The 19,783-nt window shown below is 37.9% G+C and overlaps 1 protein-coding gene across 1 annotated transcript; it reads left to right on the plus strand.

The window, feature by feature from the left end:
* Window positions 1-18,231: 18,231 nt before the first annotated feature.
* LOC124094557 (UAP56-interacting factor) lies at window positions 18,232-19,350 on the plus strand. The gene has a single exon (XM_046447422.2). The coding sequence runs from the start codon at window positions 18,297-18,299 to the stop codon at window positions 19,248-19,250; it is 954 nt and encodes a 317-aa protein (XP_046303378.1). The 5' UTR covers window positions 18,232-18,296; the 3' UTR covers window positions 19,251-19,350.
* Window positions 19,351-19,783: the final 433 nt, after the last annotated feature.

Genomic DNA, 19,783 nt, shown 5'->3' on the forward strand with positions numbered 1-19,783 from the left:
TTTGTAATATTCAAGCAAATTAGAAGACAGATGATGCTGGTGAGTCCCTGAATGGTTTAAACAAAAAAAAAAAAAAAAGTGAGAAATCTCTTTGTGTGCCTGGTGACGTTTTTAGACACTTTCACTATGGCCTCCAAATGGAAGGCATAGTAGGAAAAACCTTATTGGAATATGAGTAATAAAATACTTATTACATTCACCAATTCATGCAAGAAATATTTATATGTATATGATTAGACCCTGAGACACAATTTCCCTATTCTCAGTGAAGCATGTAGTTTAGTAAGTACAAAAGTCACCTTTCCATTACTGTGACAAAACACCTAAGATAATCAACTTAAAGAAGGAAAGATTCATTTTGACTCACATTTTTGGAGGTTTAGTCCATGGGTTGGTTAGCCTGTCGCTTTGGGACCTGTTGCAATACAGTACATCATGGCAGGAGTTCATGGTAGAGGAGGCTGCTCACCCCACAGTATCCATGAAGCAAAAGTGAGAGAAGGAAAGGTTCCAAAATCCCCTTCAAGGACATGCCCCCCATCACCTCACTTCCTTCCTTTAGGCCCCACCTCCTAAAAGTTCTACCACTTTCAAGCTGAGGACCAAGCCTTTAACACATGGGACTTTTGGGGATGTTACAAACTTTTGAAGACATCCATTAATAAAATACTAATAAAAAATTAAAATTGTAATGTGGACAAGTGCTTTGAAGGACAGATTACAGAATACTATGGAAGTATGAAAAGCAGAAGGATCCTACCTAATTCAAAAAGTCAATTTAAAAAAAACAAACATTGGAATCAAAAGCATAAGTCAGAATTACCTAAGCAAGGAAGGGAGGAAAGAACATTATGAATGTCAAACAGCATGGGCAAAGGCCCTGTGGCAAGAGAGCTTAGAGGAAGGCAAATGACAGAAGACCCTAAAGAAGAGCCAAATGCAGGTTGAAGTTTGCTATGCAGCCCTCATTAGTTCATATTCAGAGTTTTGTTTTTATCTTATGGCCCATTGGAATCACTGAAGGATTCTAAGTACAAGCTAAAATCATCAAGGCTACATTTAGAAAAAAAAAAAAAAAAAACTTCATAATTGCTACAGGGTAGAAGAGAAATTTGGGGCATCCAGAAATTATCACTGTGAGCAGATGCATTAAGAGGGAGTTACAATAATTCAGGCACATAATGGTAAGAGCAAGGTCAGACGTGGTGATGGTGGAACTTGATGGGGAAGTAGACAGATTTGAGAAATATCGGAGGTAAAATCTATAGGATTTTGTAATTGGACATCCAAAAATGTAGGAGACAGAGGAGTCAAGAATTACTCCTAAGTGTCTATAGTACAAAACTGAATGGCTAGTGGTACCTTCTCATTAGTATCCTGGGGGAGACTATGAGAAGGATGCAGCTTGGGGACAGGTAAGAGTTCAGGACGTGGATTTGAAATAACTCTGAAACATCTAGAGATATCAGACAGGAAGCTGGATGAAAAGGACTGGAGTTCACAGGGCTGTCTGAGGTAGAGAGGCAACCATGAGACATCTGTGTGGTTGGCCACTGAAGCCACCTGATGTGGGACTGCCATAACTAGTTACCACAAACAGGGTGGCTTAAAACCACAGGAATTGATTCGTTTCCAGTCCAAACTCAAATGTTCACAAAGGTCCTACTCCTCTTGAAGGCTCTGAAAGGACTCCTTTCTTGCTTCTTCCAGCTTCTGGTGACTGCCCACAGTCCTTGATGTTCCTTGCCTGGGAACACAGTACTCCAATCTCTGCCTCTGAATTCACACCACCATCTCCTATTCTGTATGTCTTCTCATCTGTCTCTTAGGGGACACTCATCATTGTGTTTAGGTCCCATCCATATGATCAATAAGGGTCTCATCTAGAGAGCCTTAACATTGGTACATCTGCAAAGACCCTTTTTCCAAATAAGGGTGTATTCAAAGTTCCAGAGGTTGGAATATGGACATGTGTTTTGGGGAGTTACCTTTCAAACCACTAGAGCATGCATGTATTACGAGATCAGCCAGGAAGACTATATAGTGTTACCTAAAACTGTGCCCGGAGGAACTCCAATATTTATTCAGTTTGCCCTGTAGAATCCCTATCACCCAGTAACCGGAGGTATGGATGACAGAGTTCCTTGGGAGTCTGAGATCATTATGAATTAGAAATTCCCAAAGTTTCCCTTCATCCTCACCCTTACCCTCTTGCTCTTGTACATTCCCTTGAAGTCACTTCTCAAACTCTGTCTGATGCACTTAGCACTTCAATAGCACTCTATAATGATTAATTAGAACTGTCAACTTGATTGGATTAAGCCATGCCAAAGATTAAGAGGTTTCTGGGTGTGTCCATGAGGGTGTGTATAGGGATGATTGGCATGTGGGACAGGGAACTGAAGTGGAGACCCTCCCTAAGCATAGGCAGCATAAGCAGCACCGTCCAATAGGTTGGAGGCTTGTATGGAATAAAAGTCAGAAGAACAAGGAAGCAGCAGCAGATGCAAGTTTGATTCTTCTTGAATGGGTTGGGTTTTTTGTTTGCTTGGGTGGTTAGAGGGGATTTGTGGTACTGGGGATTCAACCCAGGGGTACTTAACCACTGAGCCACATCCCCAGTATTTTATTTAGAGACAGGGTCTTACTGAGTTGTGTAGGGTCTTGCTAAGTTGCTGAGGCTGGCTTTGAACTCAATTCTCCTGCCTCAGACTCCTGAGCCATAGGGATTACAGGCTTGCACCACTATACCTGGCTTAAACAGGTTCTTGATTGCTGTGGCAATCACCTGAGGACATCAGACTCTTGTTCCTTCACTCTTCTGAAGTGGACTGTCAGTGGTTCTCCAGGAAGTTTCCAGAAGCCTTTGGTCTTAGATTGGGGTAGTATCGTTGATCCTTCTTGTTCTGAGGCTTCAGCATCTTGGACTATGCCCCTCTGGTTCCTCCAGACCTCTAGCCTACAGGCGGCCATTCTGGACTATCCAGCTTCTGGTTGTATCAGCCAATCTAATAAATCCCCTTTTTATAATCATACCTCCTTTGGTTCTGTTCCTCTAGAGAACTCTAATACACACTCCCATTAATTATTCTAAATGTCTTAATGTACTCACTGAGGGCAGGCTCTGAAATCTATTTCCGTGGTATTCCCCAAGCAATCAATATAGGACTGAACATATGATATGTCCAATTGACAATTGTTGATTGATAAGTATGGCAATCATTTTCTTTCATTAATTTTGTAGGATTGCTAGTAAATGACAAATTTAGTAGATTAAGACAACAACAAGGAGGAGCAGAGAGATGGCAGAATAGAGGGGTCATTTCCCTAGTGGATCTGGGCCATGAACCAAGAAAAGCAGACAGTCAGCTTTTTAACAAGGTGGGTGAATGATCAAGAATTAGGGAGGATTTTACTGGAATTTATACTGGATGCTCAAAACAGATCAGGGACTCAGGAGATCTTGTATAATAAAATAAGGGGGAAAGATCCCCAGCTCCCCAGCCATGAGAGTTGCTGGAGGTACAAACCAGTCCCTATGTGAATGTAGTAAAGCAGAAAAAGGAATTAAAAAAAACCCCATTCTCAGGAAAACTGAGGCATGTCAGGGTATGAAGAGCTTAGAGATCAGAGACACTGCTCAAAAAAAAAAAAAACACCAACAAGTAGTGCTGCACACTATCTGTGTGTGGGAGGGAAGCTGCCATCTCTCTTGGTGACATACACTGAAGACAGCGGACAGAACCCTTTTGCAGCCGTGGTTTGGGGGCCTGCAGCTAGGGGAGCTGATTACTGGGAGACAGAAAAAATGAGCCAGGTAAACCCACACTGCATGACAGAGTGTGTGCCTAAGTGACCAGGAGAAAATCAAGCATGGAGAGAGGTTTACACAGGGAAATACTGGTTGCAGAAACCCACCTGGCCTCCCCCTATCCCTACAATCTGTCTGCTTGAAAGGCTGGCTGGAAGAGAGGCTCCTGACCAAAAATTTGAAAGAGCAGGGGCAGGATAGAAAGAATTTAGAGACTAAATCAGACACCAGGAATCACAGGGTTTGCAGGCAAAGTGATGGGCTAAGAACAAGCTCCTACACCACAAAGTAGAATTCAAAGGAGATTCCTGGAGAGCAGTCTTCCAACATGGATTGGCAATTGCAGGGCCTTGGAAGTGCACTGACTTAAAATCTCCAGACCAAGAGGCTCCCAGTGAAGAGCATACCTAAGCCTACATCCCACCTCCAGGAGTTCTGCCTCCAGGACTAACCCTCTCACCATAGCAACCACCAACATCCTGAGGGTGAATCAAACTCCAGACAGCACCACCTAATGCTGAGAAGTGAAGAAGAGAAACGTTTGAACTCCAACAGAAACAATTGTTCAATTTTCCATCAAGATTCCCCCTTTTTTCCTTCTCTCAGATTTCTATCATTTTTGAAACCAAGTATTTTTCATGAGGACTGGGATGCCTGAATAGTATATTACAATTTTATTGTGTATTCTTTATTTTTTACTTTTTTCTTTTTTTAAATTGTGTGTGTGTGTTCCTCTCATTTATCTATTTCTCGGGATTCTTTTTCTCTTTTCTCCTGCTAACAGCCAACCTTTATTAATTATTCTTTCACTATTCCTATAAGGTTTTATTTTTATCTCCTCCTCCTTCATAAACATCACACCCTACACCACTTCTGTTTTCTCTTTGTCCTCCATTTGAAATTGTAAACCCTTTTGCAAACTTACTGTTGATACAGTAGACAATAATTGAACACATTGTTTCTGTTTATTGTAACAAAACTATAGACATCTTAATAGGTTTTAAGAGGTTTAAGGCTGTATATTCTTCTTATTGGGTGCTGATATTATTTGTCTCCTCCTTAAAGGCAAGGTACTGGAAATCTTCAGGGACACTATAGGTCTACAAGATAGATACTGTACTACCTCATATCCACACTGTTAGGTGGGCAAAAACACACACACAAAAAAAAAAAATGAAAAACAAGAGAACAAAGTGCCCCAAACAACCAAAATGCTCCAATAATAGAATACATTGGCAACACAGTAGAAGAAATGTCAGAGGAGGAGTTTAGAATGTACATCAGTTAAACTGATCCGTTAAACTGATCTGCGATGTAAAAGACAATGTAAGGAGTAAAGTCAGAGATAGGAGGTGAAAGATAACTTCAATAAAAAGATACAGATTCTGAAAAGAAATCAAGCAGAAATCCTTGAACTGAAGGAATCAATAAATCAAATTAAAAATTTAATGGAAAGTACCACCAAGAGACTAGACTACTTTGAAGACAGAATCTCACACAATGAAGACAAAATACATATTGTTGAAAATAAAGTTGACCAGGCAGAGAAGATGGTAAGAAATCATGAACAGAACTTCCAAGAATTATGGAAAAATATGAAAAGACCAAACTGAAGATTTATCAGGATAGATGAAGGCACCAAAGGAATGGATAATCTTTTCAATGAAATAGTATCAGGAAATGTCCTAAATCTAAAGAATGAAATGGAAAATCAAATACAAGAGACTTACAGGACCCCAAATGTACAAAATTACAACAGACTCACCCAAGGCACATTATAATGAAAATGCCTAACATAAAGAATGAGGATAGAATTTTAAAGGCTATGAGAGAAAAATACCAGACTACATATAGGGGAAAACCAATTTGGATCTCAACTAATTTCTCAACCAAGACCCTCAAAACTAGGAGGTCCTGGAGTAACATATACCAAGCTCTGAAAGAAAATGGATGCCAAGAAAGAATTCTATATCCAGCAAAATTAAGGTTCAGATTTGATGATAAAATAAAAACCTTCCATCATAAAAAAAAACAGTTAAAAGAATTCACAACTAGAAAGCCTGAACTACAGAACTTTCAACAAAATATTCCATGAGGATGAATTGGAAAAAAAAAATGTGAAAACCAACAGAGGGAGGAACTGGAACTGCACTAAAGGAATAGTCAAAGGAGAAACTAGGTCAAATTAAAAACCCAAAATAAACCAAAATGAATGGAAATACAAATAATATCTCAGTAATAACCTTGAATGTTAATGGCTTAAAATCATCAAAAGATATACTGGCATATTGGATTAAAAAACAAGACCCAATAATATGCTGTCTCCAAGAGACTCACCTCATAGGCAAAGATATCCACGGACTGAAGGTGAAAGGATGGGAAAAAACTTACCACTCACATGGATTGCATAAACAAGCAGGGGTTTTCATCCTCATATCAGATAAAGTGAACTTCAAGTGAAAGTTAATCAGAAGGGACAAAGGAGGACATTTCATACTACATAAGGGAATTATCCACATCAGCAAGACATAAGAATCATAAATATTTACACCCCAAACAATGGAGCATCTATGCACAACAAACAAACCCTTCTCAATTTCAAGATCAAATAGACTACAACACAATAATACTGGGTGACTTTAACACACCTCTCTCGCTACTGGATAGATCTTTAAAATAAAAACTGAACAAAGAAACTATAGAACTAAATAATACAATCAATAAGTTAGACTTAACAGACATATATAGAATATTTCATCCATCAATGTGTGGATACACTTTCTTCTCAGCAACACATTGATTCTTCTCTAAAATAGACCATATCGTATACCACAAAAAACAAAGATACTACCCTGCATTCTATCAGATCATAATGGAATAAAATTATAAATAAATAATAAATAAAAAATAGAAGCTACTCTAACACCTGGATACCTAATAATTCACTACTGAATAATGAATAGATAGCAGAAGAAATCAGGGATGAAATTTAAAAACACTTTGAGCTAAATGAGAATTGTGATACAATGTATCAAAATATCTGACACTCTGAAGGCATTGCTAAGAGGAAAGTTCACTGCATTGAGCTCATTTATTCAGAATGGCAATCATCAAGAATACAGGCAACAATAAATATTGGCGAGGATGTGGTAAAAAAAAAATATACACTCATACATTGATAGTAGGACTGCAAACTGGTGCAACCACTATGGAAAGCAATATGGAGATTCCTCAGAAAATTGGGACTGGAACCACCATTTGACCCAGCTATCCCACTCCTTGGTTTATACCCAAAGGACTTAAAATCAGCACACTATAGTTACATAGCCACATCAATGTTTATAGCAGCTCAATTCACAATAGCTAGACTATGGAAACAATCAAGGTACCCCTCAATATATGAATGGATAAAGAAAATGTAGTATATATACTCAATGGAATATTACTCAGCTTTAAAGAAGAGTTAAATTATGGCATTCGAATACATTGACAACAGTTTTCACAGGTTGGAGTTGGAGAATAACATGCTAAGCAAAATAAGCCAATTGCACAAAACCAAAGTCCATATGTTTTCTCTAATGTGCAGATGCTAATTCACAATAAAGTGATGTCTCTAGGGAAGAAAAGTGTTACCTTAGATTAGGTAGAGGGAAGTGATGAGAGGGGAAGGGAGGGGATGTGAGGATAGGAAAGATAGAATGAAACAGACATTATTATTATATGTATATATGTGAGTGCATGACCAATATGATCCTGCAATATGTACACTCAGAAAAATGAGAAATTATATCCCATCTATGTATAATATATCAAAGTGCATAAATGCATTCTACTGTCATGCATAAATAATTAAAAATAAAAAATTTAAAATATGGAAAGTTAAAGAATAAATGACCTAACATTATTTCTCAAAGCCCAAGAAAAAGGAGAACAAATCAACACCAAAAATAGAAGACAAGAAATAATTAAAATCAGAACTGAAATCAAGGAAATTGAAACAAAAGAAACAATTCAAACAATGACAAAACAAAAAGTTGGTTCTTTGAAAAGATAAATAAAATTGATAAACCCTTAGCCACCCTAATGAAGAGAAATAGAGAGAAAACTCAAATTATTAAATTCATGATGAAAAACAAAATATTATGACACTACTAAAATAAAGATAATCATTGACTATTTTGAAAATTTATACTCCAATAAAATAGAAAATCTTGAATACATTGACAAATTTCTAGAGACATATGACCTACCCAAACTGAATCAGGAGAACATACACAATTTAAACAGATCAAATTCAAGCAATGAAATAGACAGTACAATTCAAAAGCCTACTAATCAAGAAAAGCCCAGGACTAGACTGATTCTCAGCCTAGTTCCACAAGACCTTCAAAGAAGAATTAACATTAATACTCCTCAAATTATTCCATGAAATAGAAAAGGAGGGAACCCTTCCAAACTCATTCTATGAGGCTATTATTGCTCTGATAACAAAACCAGACAAAAACACATCAAGGAAAGAAAACTTCAGACCAATATCCCTGATGAACAAACATAGATGCAAAAATTCCCAATAGAATTCTGGAAAATGACATACAAAACATTAAGAAGATAGTGCACCATGATCAGGTGTGGCTCATCCCCGGGATGCAAGGTTGGTTTAACATCCAGAAACAATAAATATAATTCATCACATCCATCGACTTAAAGACAAGAATCATATGACCATCTCAATAGATGCAGAAAAGGCATTTGAAAAATACAGCACCCTTTCATGTTCAAAACACTAGAAAAACTAGGGATAGTAAAAATATACCTCAATATTATAAAAGCCATATAAGCTAAGCCCAAGGCCAATATCATTCTAAATGGAGAAAAATTGAAAGCATTCCCTGTAAAAACTGGAACCAAAGATGACCTCTTTCACCACTTTTATTCAATTTCATCTTGAAGATGAATAGTATGAATTAGACATTATTACCCTTTGTACATATATGATTACATGATTGGTCTAATCTTGAAACTCTAGCCAGAGCAATTAGAAGAAAGAAATTAAAGAGAGATGTTTTGGAAGAGAAGAACTCAAAATATCACTATTTGCCAAGGACATGATTCTATATTTAGAAGATCCAAAAAATTCCACCAGAAAACTTCTAAAACTAATAAATGAATTCAGCAAATTAGCAAGCTATAAAATTAATACCCATAAATCAAATGCATTCCTATGCATCAGTGATGAATCACTGAAAGAGAAATTAAGAAAACTATCCCATTCACAATAGTCTCAAAAAAAAAAAAATCCTTGGGAATCAATCTAGTAAAAGAGGTGAAAGATCTCTATAATGAAAACTATGCAACACTAAAGAAAGAAATTGAAGAATACCTCAGAAGATGGAAAGATCTTCCATCTTGGATAGGCAAAATTAATATTGTCCAAATGGCTAGACTACCAAAGTATTATGCAGATTTAATGCAATTCCTATTAAAATTCCCATGATATTCTTCATAGAATTAGAGAAAGCAATCATGAAATTCATTTGGAAAAATAAGAGACCCAGAATAGCTAAAGCAATTATTCCTTAGCAATAAAAGTGAAGCAGGAGGCATCACAAAATACCAGACCATAAATTATACTACAGAGCCATAGTAACAAAAAACAACATGGTATTGGAACCCAAACAGACATGCAGACCAATGGTACAGAATAGAAGACAGAGACAAACCCACATAGATATAGTTATCTCATACTAGACAAAGGCACCAAAAACATACGCTGGAGAAAAGATAGCCTCTTCAACAAATGGTACTGGGAAAACTAGAAATGCATATGTAGCAAAATGAAATTAAACCCCTATCTCTCACCCTGAACAAAAATCAACTCAAAGTAGATCAAAGACTTAGGCACCAGAACAGAGACCCTGCGCCTAATAGAAGAAAGAGTAGACCCAAATCTTTACCATGTCAGATTAGGAACTGACTTCCTTAACAAGACTCCTAAAGCACAAGAAGTAAAATCAAGAATTGACAAATGGGATGGACTCAAACTAAACAGCTTCCTCTCAGTAAAGGAAACAATAATGTGAGGAGAGAGCCTATAGAATGGGAGAAAATCTATCACATGCACATCAGATAGAGGATTTAATCTCGAGCATATACAAAGTACTCAAAAAACTTAACACCAAAAAAACAACTCAATCCATAAATGGGCTAAGGAACTGAACAGACACTTCAAAGAAGAAGAAATACAATTGATCAACAAATATATTTTAAAAAATGTTCAACATCTATAGCAATTAAAGAAATGCAAATCAAAATTGCTCTAAGATTTCATCTCACTCCACTCAAAATGACAATTATCAAGAATACAAGTAGTAATAAATGTTGGCAAAGATGTGGGGGAAAAGGTACACTCATACATTGCTGGTGGGACTGCAAATTGGTGCAACCACTATGGAAAGCAATATGAAGATTCCTCAGAAAACTCAAAATGGAACCCTATGACCCAGCTATCCCACTCCTCGGTTTATACCCAAAGGTTTATACCCAAAGGACTTAAAAATCAGCAGACTACAGGGACACAGCCACATCCGTGTTCTAACAGCTCGATTCAGAACAGAAAAACTATGGAACCAATCTAGGTGCCCTTCAACAAATGAATGGATAAAGAAAATATAGTATATGTACACGATGGAATAATACTCAGCCTTAAAGAATTAAATTATGGAATTTGCAGGTAAATGAATGGAGCTGGAAAATATCATGCTAAGTGAAATAAGCCAATTCCAAAGAACCAAAGGCCAAATGTTTTCTCTGATCTGTGGATGCTAACTCACAAAAATAAGAGGAGGAACTAGGGAAGAATAGAGGTACTTTGAATTAGAAGGGAGTGAAGGAAGGTGAGAGTGTATGGAGGTAGGAAGGATAATAGAATGAATTAGACATTATTACCCTATGTACGTATATGATTACATGATTGGTCTAATTCTACATCATGTACAACAAGAATGAGAAGTTATACTCCATGTATGTATGATGTGTCAAAATGTATTCTACTATCATGTGTAACTATTTAGAACAAATTAAAAAAGAAAAAAAAGGTGACACCAATTTATTATCTGGCAATATGTTAGAAGTCCAATACTGGCCTCGCTGAGCTAACATCAATGTGTGGGCAGATCAACCAGCCTTTCTGGAGGGCATGGGGAGTGATCCATTCCTTTCCCAGTTCCAGCTTCTAGAGCCCTCCAGCATCCCTTGGCTCCTGCCCTCATTCTCCAAAGCCAGTCATGGCAGGTCAAGTCCTTCTTACATCTCGGCGCTCAGGTCTCCTACCTTCTTCCACTTAGAATCCCCTCTGACTACATTAGGTCTGCCCTGACAATCCAGGTGGACTTCTCTACTTTAAGGCCAGCTAATTAGCAACCTTACTTCCATTTTCAATGTAAATTCTTTTTGCCTTATAAATTTACATTCACAGATTCCAGGGATTAGGAGATAGACATGTTGGGAGAGGGCAATTGTTAATCTGCCTACCTCTAGTTCATTCAAAATCATTCATCAAATCACATGCTTGCCTTTGAGCATGGGCTCTCAGAAAACAGACTTTCCTTCCTGCTTCCATGAGCAGGAACACTTCAACAAAATAATGAAGGAGTACTGCTTGATGGACTACTCAAACAGTAGAGAAAGGACAAATGCTAACAGGTAGCTCCTGGCCCAGAATAAAGATGTCTGCTGGGCCTTGGATTTTAATAATCCAATGCTATTCAAGTCTCTTCAGTACTTACCATGGAACTATCTGGTCAAATGCCTACTAATATTAAATATTATCATCCAAACAAGGACACCTTTGAGAGGAAAAGGATATGACCATGTTACCCTAGAAGATGTAAAGAATATAGCCAAAATAAAGGAGATACTTTTTTAAAAAACTTTTTTAAAAAAGAGAGAGTGAGAGAGACAGAGAGAGAGGGAGAGAGAGAGAGAATTTTAGTATTTATTTTTTAGTATTTGGCGGACACAACATCTTTGTATGTGGTGCTGAGGATCGAACCCAGGGCCACACGCATGCCAGGTGAGCGCACTACTGCTTGAGCCACATCCCCAGCCCTAAAATAACTTTTAAAATATGTTTTTAGTTGTATACAGATACAATACCTTTATTTATTTTTATGTGGTGCTGAAGATGGTACCCAGTGCCTCACACATGCTAGGCAAGCGCTGTACCACTAAGCTACAGCCCCAGCCCAAGGAAGTCCCTTTTATGTGGTAATTTCGAGTTAGAAATAATAAAGACTGGCCCCACTTTCACCTCGGACACTTGCTATTTCCCTCTGGTCATTAATTTGGGACCAAATCTGACACGTGTGAATGCCAATGTCTCTTGGTTCTCCTTGCCTCACCCACCAAAAGCTCAATTCCTTCCAAAATGCTTCTCTGAATTTATACTGTGCCTTGTATTGTCAAAGCCCTGTCACACATTCCTTTGGATCTTCAAGATAGCTCTGTGAGCGGGGCCAGGAAGATCTACCTTAGACCTGTCCATTTTGCAAAAGAAGCTGAATATAGAAGAGTAAAGTGGCTTTTCCAAGGTCACAGAACTGCTTTAATCAGGAACCCAAATGACCCCATCTGGGTCACAGATCAGGGCTCTTTTTTCCACACTCCCCACCTCTGGGTGATTGGCACCACGCCATATTAGTAATCATATTAGTCAGAAACCTGAGGGAGCCAGCTAACTGCAGTCACCCTCACAAGTGCCCCACTTCAGACTTGCACCTGAGGCTTAAAGAAAAATGACACAAACACTGAGGTGTCCTCTCACCAAATTTGACTTTTAAATGGGCTAAAGAAACATTCAAAGCATGTTCTCTGCCCTCCAGCCACTCTGGAGGCAGAGCTGTTCCAACTGCACTCACTCTCTAGCAGGTGGCAGCAGCATCTTTGAATAAGGACAATGACACTTTTGATATATAAAATGTAATTTGCCTTCCTTTCATTAACAAACACTTTTCCAGAGAGCAAATCTCATAGCTCAGGCAAATGTGAAAATATTGCCTCTCTACCTGTGGATTATATAAATCTACACTGTCTCCTTCAGCAAGGGCTGATAAGAATTGATGGTTGTAAAGTGATACAAGATTAGTAGCACATTATAAATAAAGCCAACACTTTTTCATCATATAGGTTAAAAATCAGGAAAGAAGACACTGTAAGAATTTTTATTCTGCCCTTAGAGCAATCAAAAGGTTTTAAAAGTAGGGAGGAGTTCCCTCAATCATTGGTTTCTAAAGAGCCATAAGGAGGGGTAGTTATGACAGGGTGGCCTGGGACTAATATTTGGGTTGGGTTAGCAGAATCAGTAAGTTTACAAGGATACTTTTACTAAAGTTAGGAATTCAAAATGGGAAAGGGTGGCTTATAGGAGTTCAGTAAGAAGGCAAAAACCAAATTCCTTAAAATCTGCTTATTGTCAGTGTTTTCATTCATTCATTCAAGTCATATTTATTGAGTACCTACTATGTACCTTGAATACCTACTATGTTTCAGGCACAATTTTATGTTCTGGGCAAGAAAACAGACAAAAATGGGCTTCCATTTTTGAAACGGAAGACGTCTAGAAAAATGTGTCCACCTGTGAAAAACATGAAAACTATTCAAACTAATAAAGTGAAGAAATTCTAGATTGTAAGCAATTCTAAACACCTTTTATTAGAGAAAACATGCCTCCATTAGAGATGAGGGAAAGATGGCCAGAGTTCCAGGTTCTCGGTCATCGCTGTCAGTGGTCTTGGTTGGCCTAATTTGTAAGTGGGGAGGTGACCTTTACAATCTCTCAACACCTCCAGGCTCATGTTGTAGGATCACAGTTTCTGTGACTAGCCCTGCTCGAGGAGAACAATGTCAGGAGAAATGGTGACTTACATGACATGGGGAAACGGAGGTGTAACTTAAAGGCCAAACCTCAAAGTTGGCTAAAACGTATGAATTTTAGCACCTTTAGACGTGGTATATTTGAGAATGCAGAAGGGCTTATCACCTAAGGCAGGTTCATAAATACATCCACAGCTCTTTCTCTTTGAAATCCCCGATCAGGGCAAAGGGGAAGAAAGGGAAGATTCTCCAAACCAGAAAAGATCCTTTGCCCTGTGCTCTTTACCTTTTCTGACAGTCTCCACTTATTTTTCTTGCTTTACTAGCTTTGTGTCCATCTTATAGAAGTTCCATGAAGGTGCATGACTCCAATAAGCCCAGCACCCAGTCCACTGCAGCTAGGTGTGGAATGAAGGGACCTGGGATTAGTGCCTCTCCTTTGTGCTCTCAGGAAAACTTGTGTGTAGCCCTATTTCAGCACATATTCTCTCCTGTGTGGTCAGCTCTCTCATCTTCCTCCTCTACTGATTGAGGATCTCTTTCCTCTCTGTATCCCACTGCCTGCCCCAGTGGCAAAGATGGAGGAGATTCTAAGAGTCCAACATTAGTTCTTAAAAACTAACTCTGTTTATATTAAGCAATATCCGTCAGTTTAACTCTCAGATGAAGTAGGCCAAATATAAATATCTAAACTTAAGCCTTTCCATTCCAAAAGTTGGTGCCATTTTCTTAATAGTATTGCACTTTGAAGTGTTGTCATGTCAGGGTATCAGAAGATTCATGTCATAGTTATTATGTTAATTGGAAGGCATGACCCTACTCCTGTGTTTGCTTATTTATTCAGCTGGGACTCATGAAAAGTGCATAAGCCACAGGAAGATCTTTTAGGACACCTACTCTGTGCCTTTCATCATCCATAGTCAGAAGAATAAACAGATGGTCTCTCCCAGGCAGTTAAATTTGGGAGACAGGACTGAGAATCCACAGTGAAACTCCAAAGCACATGAAACATCTGGACAATACATAAAGTCTAAATAGGAGGACACAACCATCATTTGAGTCATTAATGTGACTCTGTCATGACTCTGGGGAGACTGAAAAAAATCACCTCTCCTCCTCCACAGAGCTTCCTGACCATGGTTTTCAGCCAAGAGAAGCCAGTATTGCTGAGAAGCGGACACAAGGCATTTTCCTCTCCCCTACTGAACATCCTTGAATAGATCTGTCAGCCTCTTTGGCATCTAAAGTTAGCTTTAAACAATATTTGAACAATATTTGGCTTTTTAAAAAAATATATTTATTTTTTAGTTGTCGTTGAACAAAATACCTTTATTTATTTTTATGTGGTGCTGAGGATCGAACCCAGGGCCTTGCATGTGCTAGGTGAGCACAATACCACTAAGCCCCAATCCCAACACTTGGCTTTTAAAGTTAGCTGTTTAAAATATCTTTATTTTACTTATATATTTAAGTAAATACATAAGTAATACAGAGGATCCAACCCAGTGCCTCCCATGTGTGAGATAAGGGATGTACCACTGAGCTGCAACCCCAGCCCCAAAGAGTTTTTTTGTTTGTTTGTTTTTGAGCTGGGGATGTGGCTCAGTGGTTAAGTACACCTGCATTCAATCCCTAGTGCCAAAGCATAAAATAAAAAAGTTAGCTTTTTGAAGAGCCTTTATTTTACCTGCTTCTATAGATAAACATATTTTTAAAAGACTGCTTTTAACAGTGTCAGTTGTTGGCATAAATGTAGAGCACCTAGAACTCACATTGCTGGAGGGGATACAAAATGGTACAATCACTTAGGAAAACATGCTCAATCTTAGAAAGTTAAATATACATTACTCAGAAATCCCATTCCTAATCTAAGAGAAAACCTAAGGACTTGTACATGAACATTCACACAAGCTTCACTCATAATTGCTGCACTAAAATAATCCAAATGTTCAGCTACAGATGAAGGATTAAATTGTGGTCTATGAATATCCATCCTGAAGAATACTACTCAGCAATAAAAAGGAACAAACCACTGAAACACAAAATTAATGAATTAAAAACCATGTGATGAGTAAAAGAAGCCAAACACAAATTAACCCAATGACCCTGTATATAAAACACCAGGAAAGATAATCTATAGTGACAGAAAACAAATCTGCAATTGCCTGGGGCCAGGGCTGAGAGCTCACTGGGAAGAGATGGAAATGTTTATGCCTTAATGATCACATTATCATATACTTTTGTCAAAGCTCATTTAAATTAGATGAACTTTATATGAATTACGCCTCAATATGATGGATTTGGGAAGGGGTTGTTTCTAGCCTCATTTCAAAAAGGCCATTTAGCTCACCATTCACCTTAAAACCTGAGATAATTCTTTAACTGAATAATAAATAAAGGCTAGGAGTCACTATTTATTATAGAAAACTTGTCTTTTGGTGTTAATTTCCTACTCATCAGCTTCAAAAAAAAGCTTCTTTGGCCGACTAATATTGAATAATTTTATCACAGGTGTGACCCAAATGTTTCATAAAGACAGGAGGTTTCCATGTTATAGGAATATGAGTGAAGTCAGGTAATCATTAAAGCCCTCTTACTGCTTTCCTACATAACTGACAAGTGGATGTAGCCACGTGAGGGATTTTACTCAGGAATTCACTTCTCTAGGAAACCTCCTCGAGGAAGTCAGTGAGCTGCCTCATCAATATTTAATCAGAGTGAATTCTCCACCTGCTCATCAAGTCCACTTTAGGGAAATTCTATCTTCATGTTACAAAACACCCTGTTTCCAGAATGATGGATGAAATTCTGCATAGTGTTTTTTTTGTCCAGAGAGGCAGAAGAATATAGGCTCTGAAAATCTGGCTCCCTGGCCAAATCTGGGCTTTTCCTCTTACTTATGACATGACCGGCCACTCAAACTCTCTAAGCTTCTGTTTCCTCCTAAGTAAAATGTGTCTATTAATATATCCCTGCCTCTGAGGATATAAATGGTCTCAACAACATACTATCTGTCAGGCATCTGGCTGGGCAAACCTCACTACATCATCATCATCATCATCACTACTATTGCTATCATCTCAGTATTTCACTGAGATGAAGCATAGAAGCTTTAACAAAGAACAGGTGACTACTTAACTACAAAAGGAAATTAGAGAAACAAACATGTTATTTGACTTATGGCTCATATTAATGAATTAGATCTTAAATCTATGGACTTCTTAAAGAACAGGTCATTCAAATATTGAAATTTCCTGTTTAAAAAAAATTAATGAATATTGAATTAGTTTCATGCTCTCACACAAAGCTTAAAAAAAAAAATTTAGGACAATACTTGAACTTTAAACCATGAGCCTTTTTTCAGAGCCTATATTCTTCTGCCTCTCTGGACAAAACAACTATTATGCAGAATTTCATCCACCATTCTGGAAACATAATATTTTGTAATATGAAGATAGAATTTCCCTAAAGTGGGCTTTATTAGCAGGTGAACTACTGCTTGGTGCTACTGTCTTCCCTCCAGAAATATTCCACTTTTTCCTGTAAAGTGAAAATGGCCCTTAAAACTTCTATTTGAATGTATCATTTTGTGATCAAGAATGTAAATCCCACTTAGAAAGGTAAGTGATTAACAATCTTCTAAATGCTGATAATTTTTAAATGTGAAGGCTGATAAAAATGACTTTCTACCTGCTATACTGAAGAACCAAATTATAGTGAAATTGTTTCCTGTGAACTCGGTTCATTTCCCAAGTCTGATATGCACCAGGACTCCAGTCTTTATAAACCACGCCAAAACAGGTGAGGGGGACATAATGTTGATCGAATAGGTTTCCTTTACCACATTGTAAACAAACAATCCTGTTTGGTTCAAGGATTTCCCTGGAGAATGTGTTTGTCTGATCATTTTAAGAAAAGGAACACACACACACACACACACACACACACACACACACACACATATTTTGTTACTTTCCTTTTAAAATAAGAAAACATGAAAATATTTTTAGGATCCTGTAATTTTTGCCTCTGGTTTTAGGATCTCTTGCAAACCCTCAGTCATAAAAAAAGACATTCTCTTAGCATGTTGATCAAAGTTTAAAATTATATAATTTCAACAACAAAAGAACTTCCTAAATTCAATGCAAGGTTTTCAAAAGGTACATTCAATTGGTGCCAGAAAACAAATAAGTTTCTTTTCTGAAAACTAGTTTTAATACTAGTTATGAAATATGGTCATTCCTCAGTATCCACAGAAAATTGGTTACAGGATCCCCCAAGATACCCAATTCTAAGGATGTTCAAGTCCATTATATTAAAAATGGTGTAGCATATATATGCCCTCCCATATAATTTAAATCATCTCTAGATTGCTTATAATACCTAATGTGGTGTAAATCTATGTAAATCATAGTTTTACTAAATTCTCTAAGGAATAAGAAAAAAGTTTGCACATGTTCAGCACAAACAATTTTTTAAAAAAATATTTTCCGAGGACGCCGCCAGCGCGCGTGCGCGCTCCCTCGGTGCAGCTAGACTGCGTGCGTGAGTGGGAGGTGTCAGGCCTCTGACTCTGGCCTTCCCGGCTGACTGTTCCAGAGCGACGTCTCCAGCCATGAACCAGTTTGGTACCCGGTTGGTGGGAGCCACCGCGACCCCGTCGCCGCCGCCGAAAGCCCGCAGCAATGAAAACCTCGACAAAATAGATATGTCTTTGGATGATATTATCAAGTTGAATCGAAAGGAAGGAAAGAAGCAGAATTTTCCAAGACTGCATAGACGACTCCAGCAAACTAGTACTCGGCAATTCAAGATGAGAGTACTGTGGGGGATCCAGCAAAACTCTGGTTTTGGTAAAGCTAGTTTGAGCCGTAGAGGAAGAGTAACACCTGGAAAGAGACGTCCTTATGGAGTTATGACCGGTCTTGCGGCTAGGAAAGCAACTGGAATTCGAAAAGGGATTAGTCCTATGAATCGTCCACCTCTAAGTGACAAGAATATAGAACGATATTTTCCAGTGTTAAAAAGGAAGGCAAATCTTCTGAGACAAAATGAAGTACAAAGGAAACCCGTTGCCGTTCTCAAGAGACCTAACCAGTTAAACAGAAAAAATAACATCCCAGCTAATTTTACCAGGAGTGGAAATAAATTAAGCCATCAGAAAGATATTCGTCAGGCAACTTTTCTTTTTAGAAGAGGCCTAAAGGTTCAGGCCCAGTTGAACACAGAACAACTGCTAGAAGATGTAGTAGCAAAGAGAACTCGTCAATGGCGTACTTCCACTACAAATGGAGGAATTTTAACTGTATCCATTGACAATCCTGGAGCAGTGCAATGCCCAGTAACTCAGAAACCACGATTAACTCGGACTGCTGTACCTTCTTTCTTAACAAAACGGGAGCAATCTGATGTTAAGAAAGTTCCTAAAGGTGTCCCTCTACAATTTGACATAAATAGTGTTGGAAAACAGACAGGGATGACTTTGAATGAACGGTTTGGAATCCTAAAGGAACAAAGAGCCACTTTGACATTCAACAAAGGAGGAAGCCGCTTTGTAACTGTAGGATAGATCACATGTCAAAGGAACTTTTGAGTGATGACTCTGGTTGAAAAGTTGGATTGCTTGAAGAGTTCATCACAGAAATTCAAGAAACTTTACTTCAAAATATTCACAAGGCTAAATAACTCTTTATTTTTGAAGTTTTTTTTTAAACATGTATAAAATAATGCCCTGAAAAAATAACAGGGAATATACCTATCTCTTCTTAAAGATTTCACGGTTGGCCCATATGGAACAGTTCTGTTTACTTCTTTGGTTCCTCATGCAGCAGAAGGAAGACAGAAAGATAGAAATTGATTATTTTTATGATAGTGGTATTTAGGATCTCATCACCTTTGCTCATTTTTTTAGATTTCACCGTGGTGAATCTTGGTCTTCAGAAATCTGAGTAGGTCCCTTTGTTACTGTCACTGATCCTTTATTAGTGTGGATGTAAAAAGTGCAGTTGCCTTTTCTCCAATACATATATTTTTTAAAAATCTTATGAGAATTTCAGTTTTGGCTTTTAAGATGTATGGAAATATTTGGAACTTGGTTCATTT

The sequence above is a fragment of the Marmota monax genome, unplaced genomic scaffold (genome assembly GCF_021218885.2).
Source record: "Marmota monax isolate L192 unplaced genomic scaffold, Marmota_monax_Labrador192_F-V1.1 WCK01_AAM20220418_F8-fsc00007, whole genome shotgun sequence".
Lineage (NCBI taxonomy): Eukaryota > Metazoa > Chordata > Mammalia > Rodentia > Sciuridae > Marmota > Marmota monax.

Bases quoted from the DNA above. Each gene is read 5' to 3' on its own strand.
- LOC124094557 (XM_046447422.2), top strand. From the start codon at position 18,297: ATGAACCAGTTTGGTACCCGGTTGGTGGGAGCCACCGCGACCCCGTCG.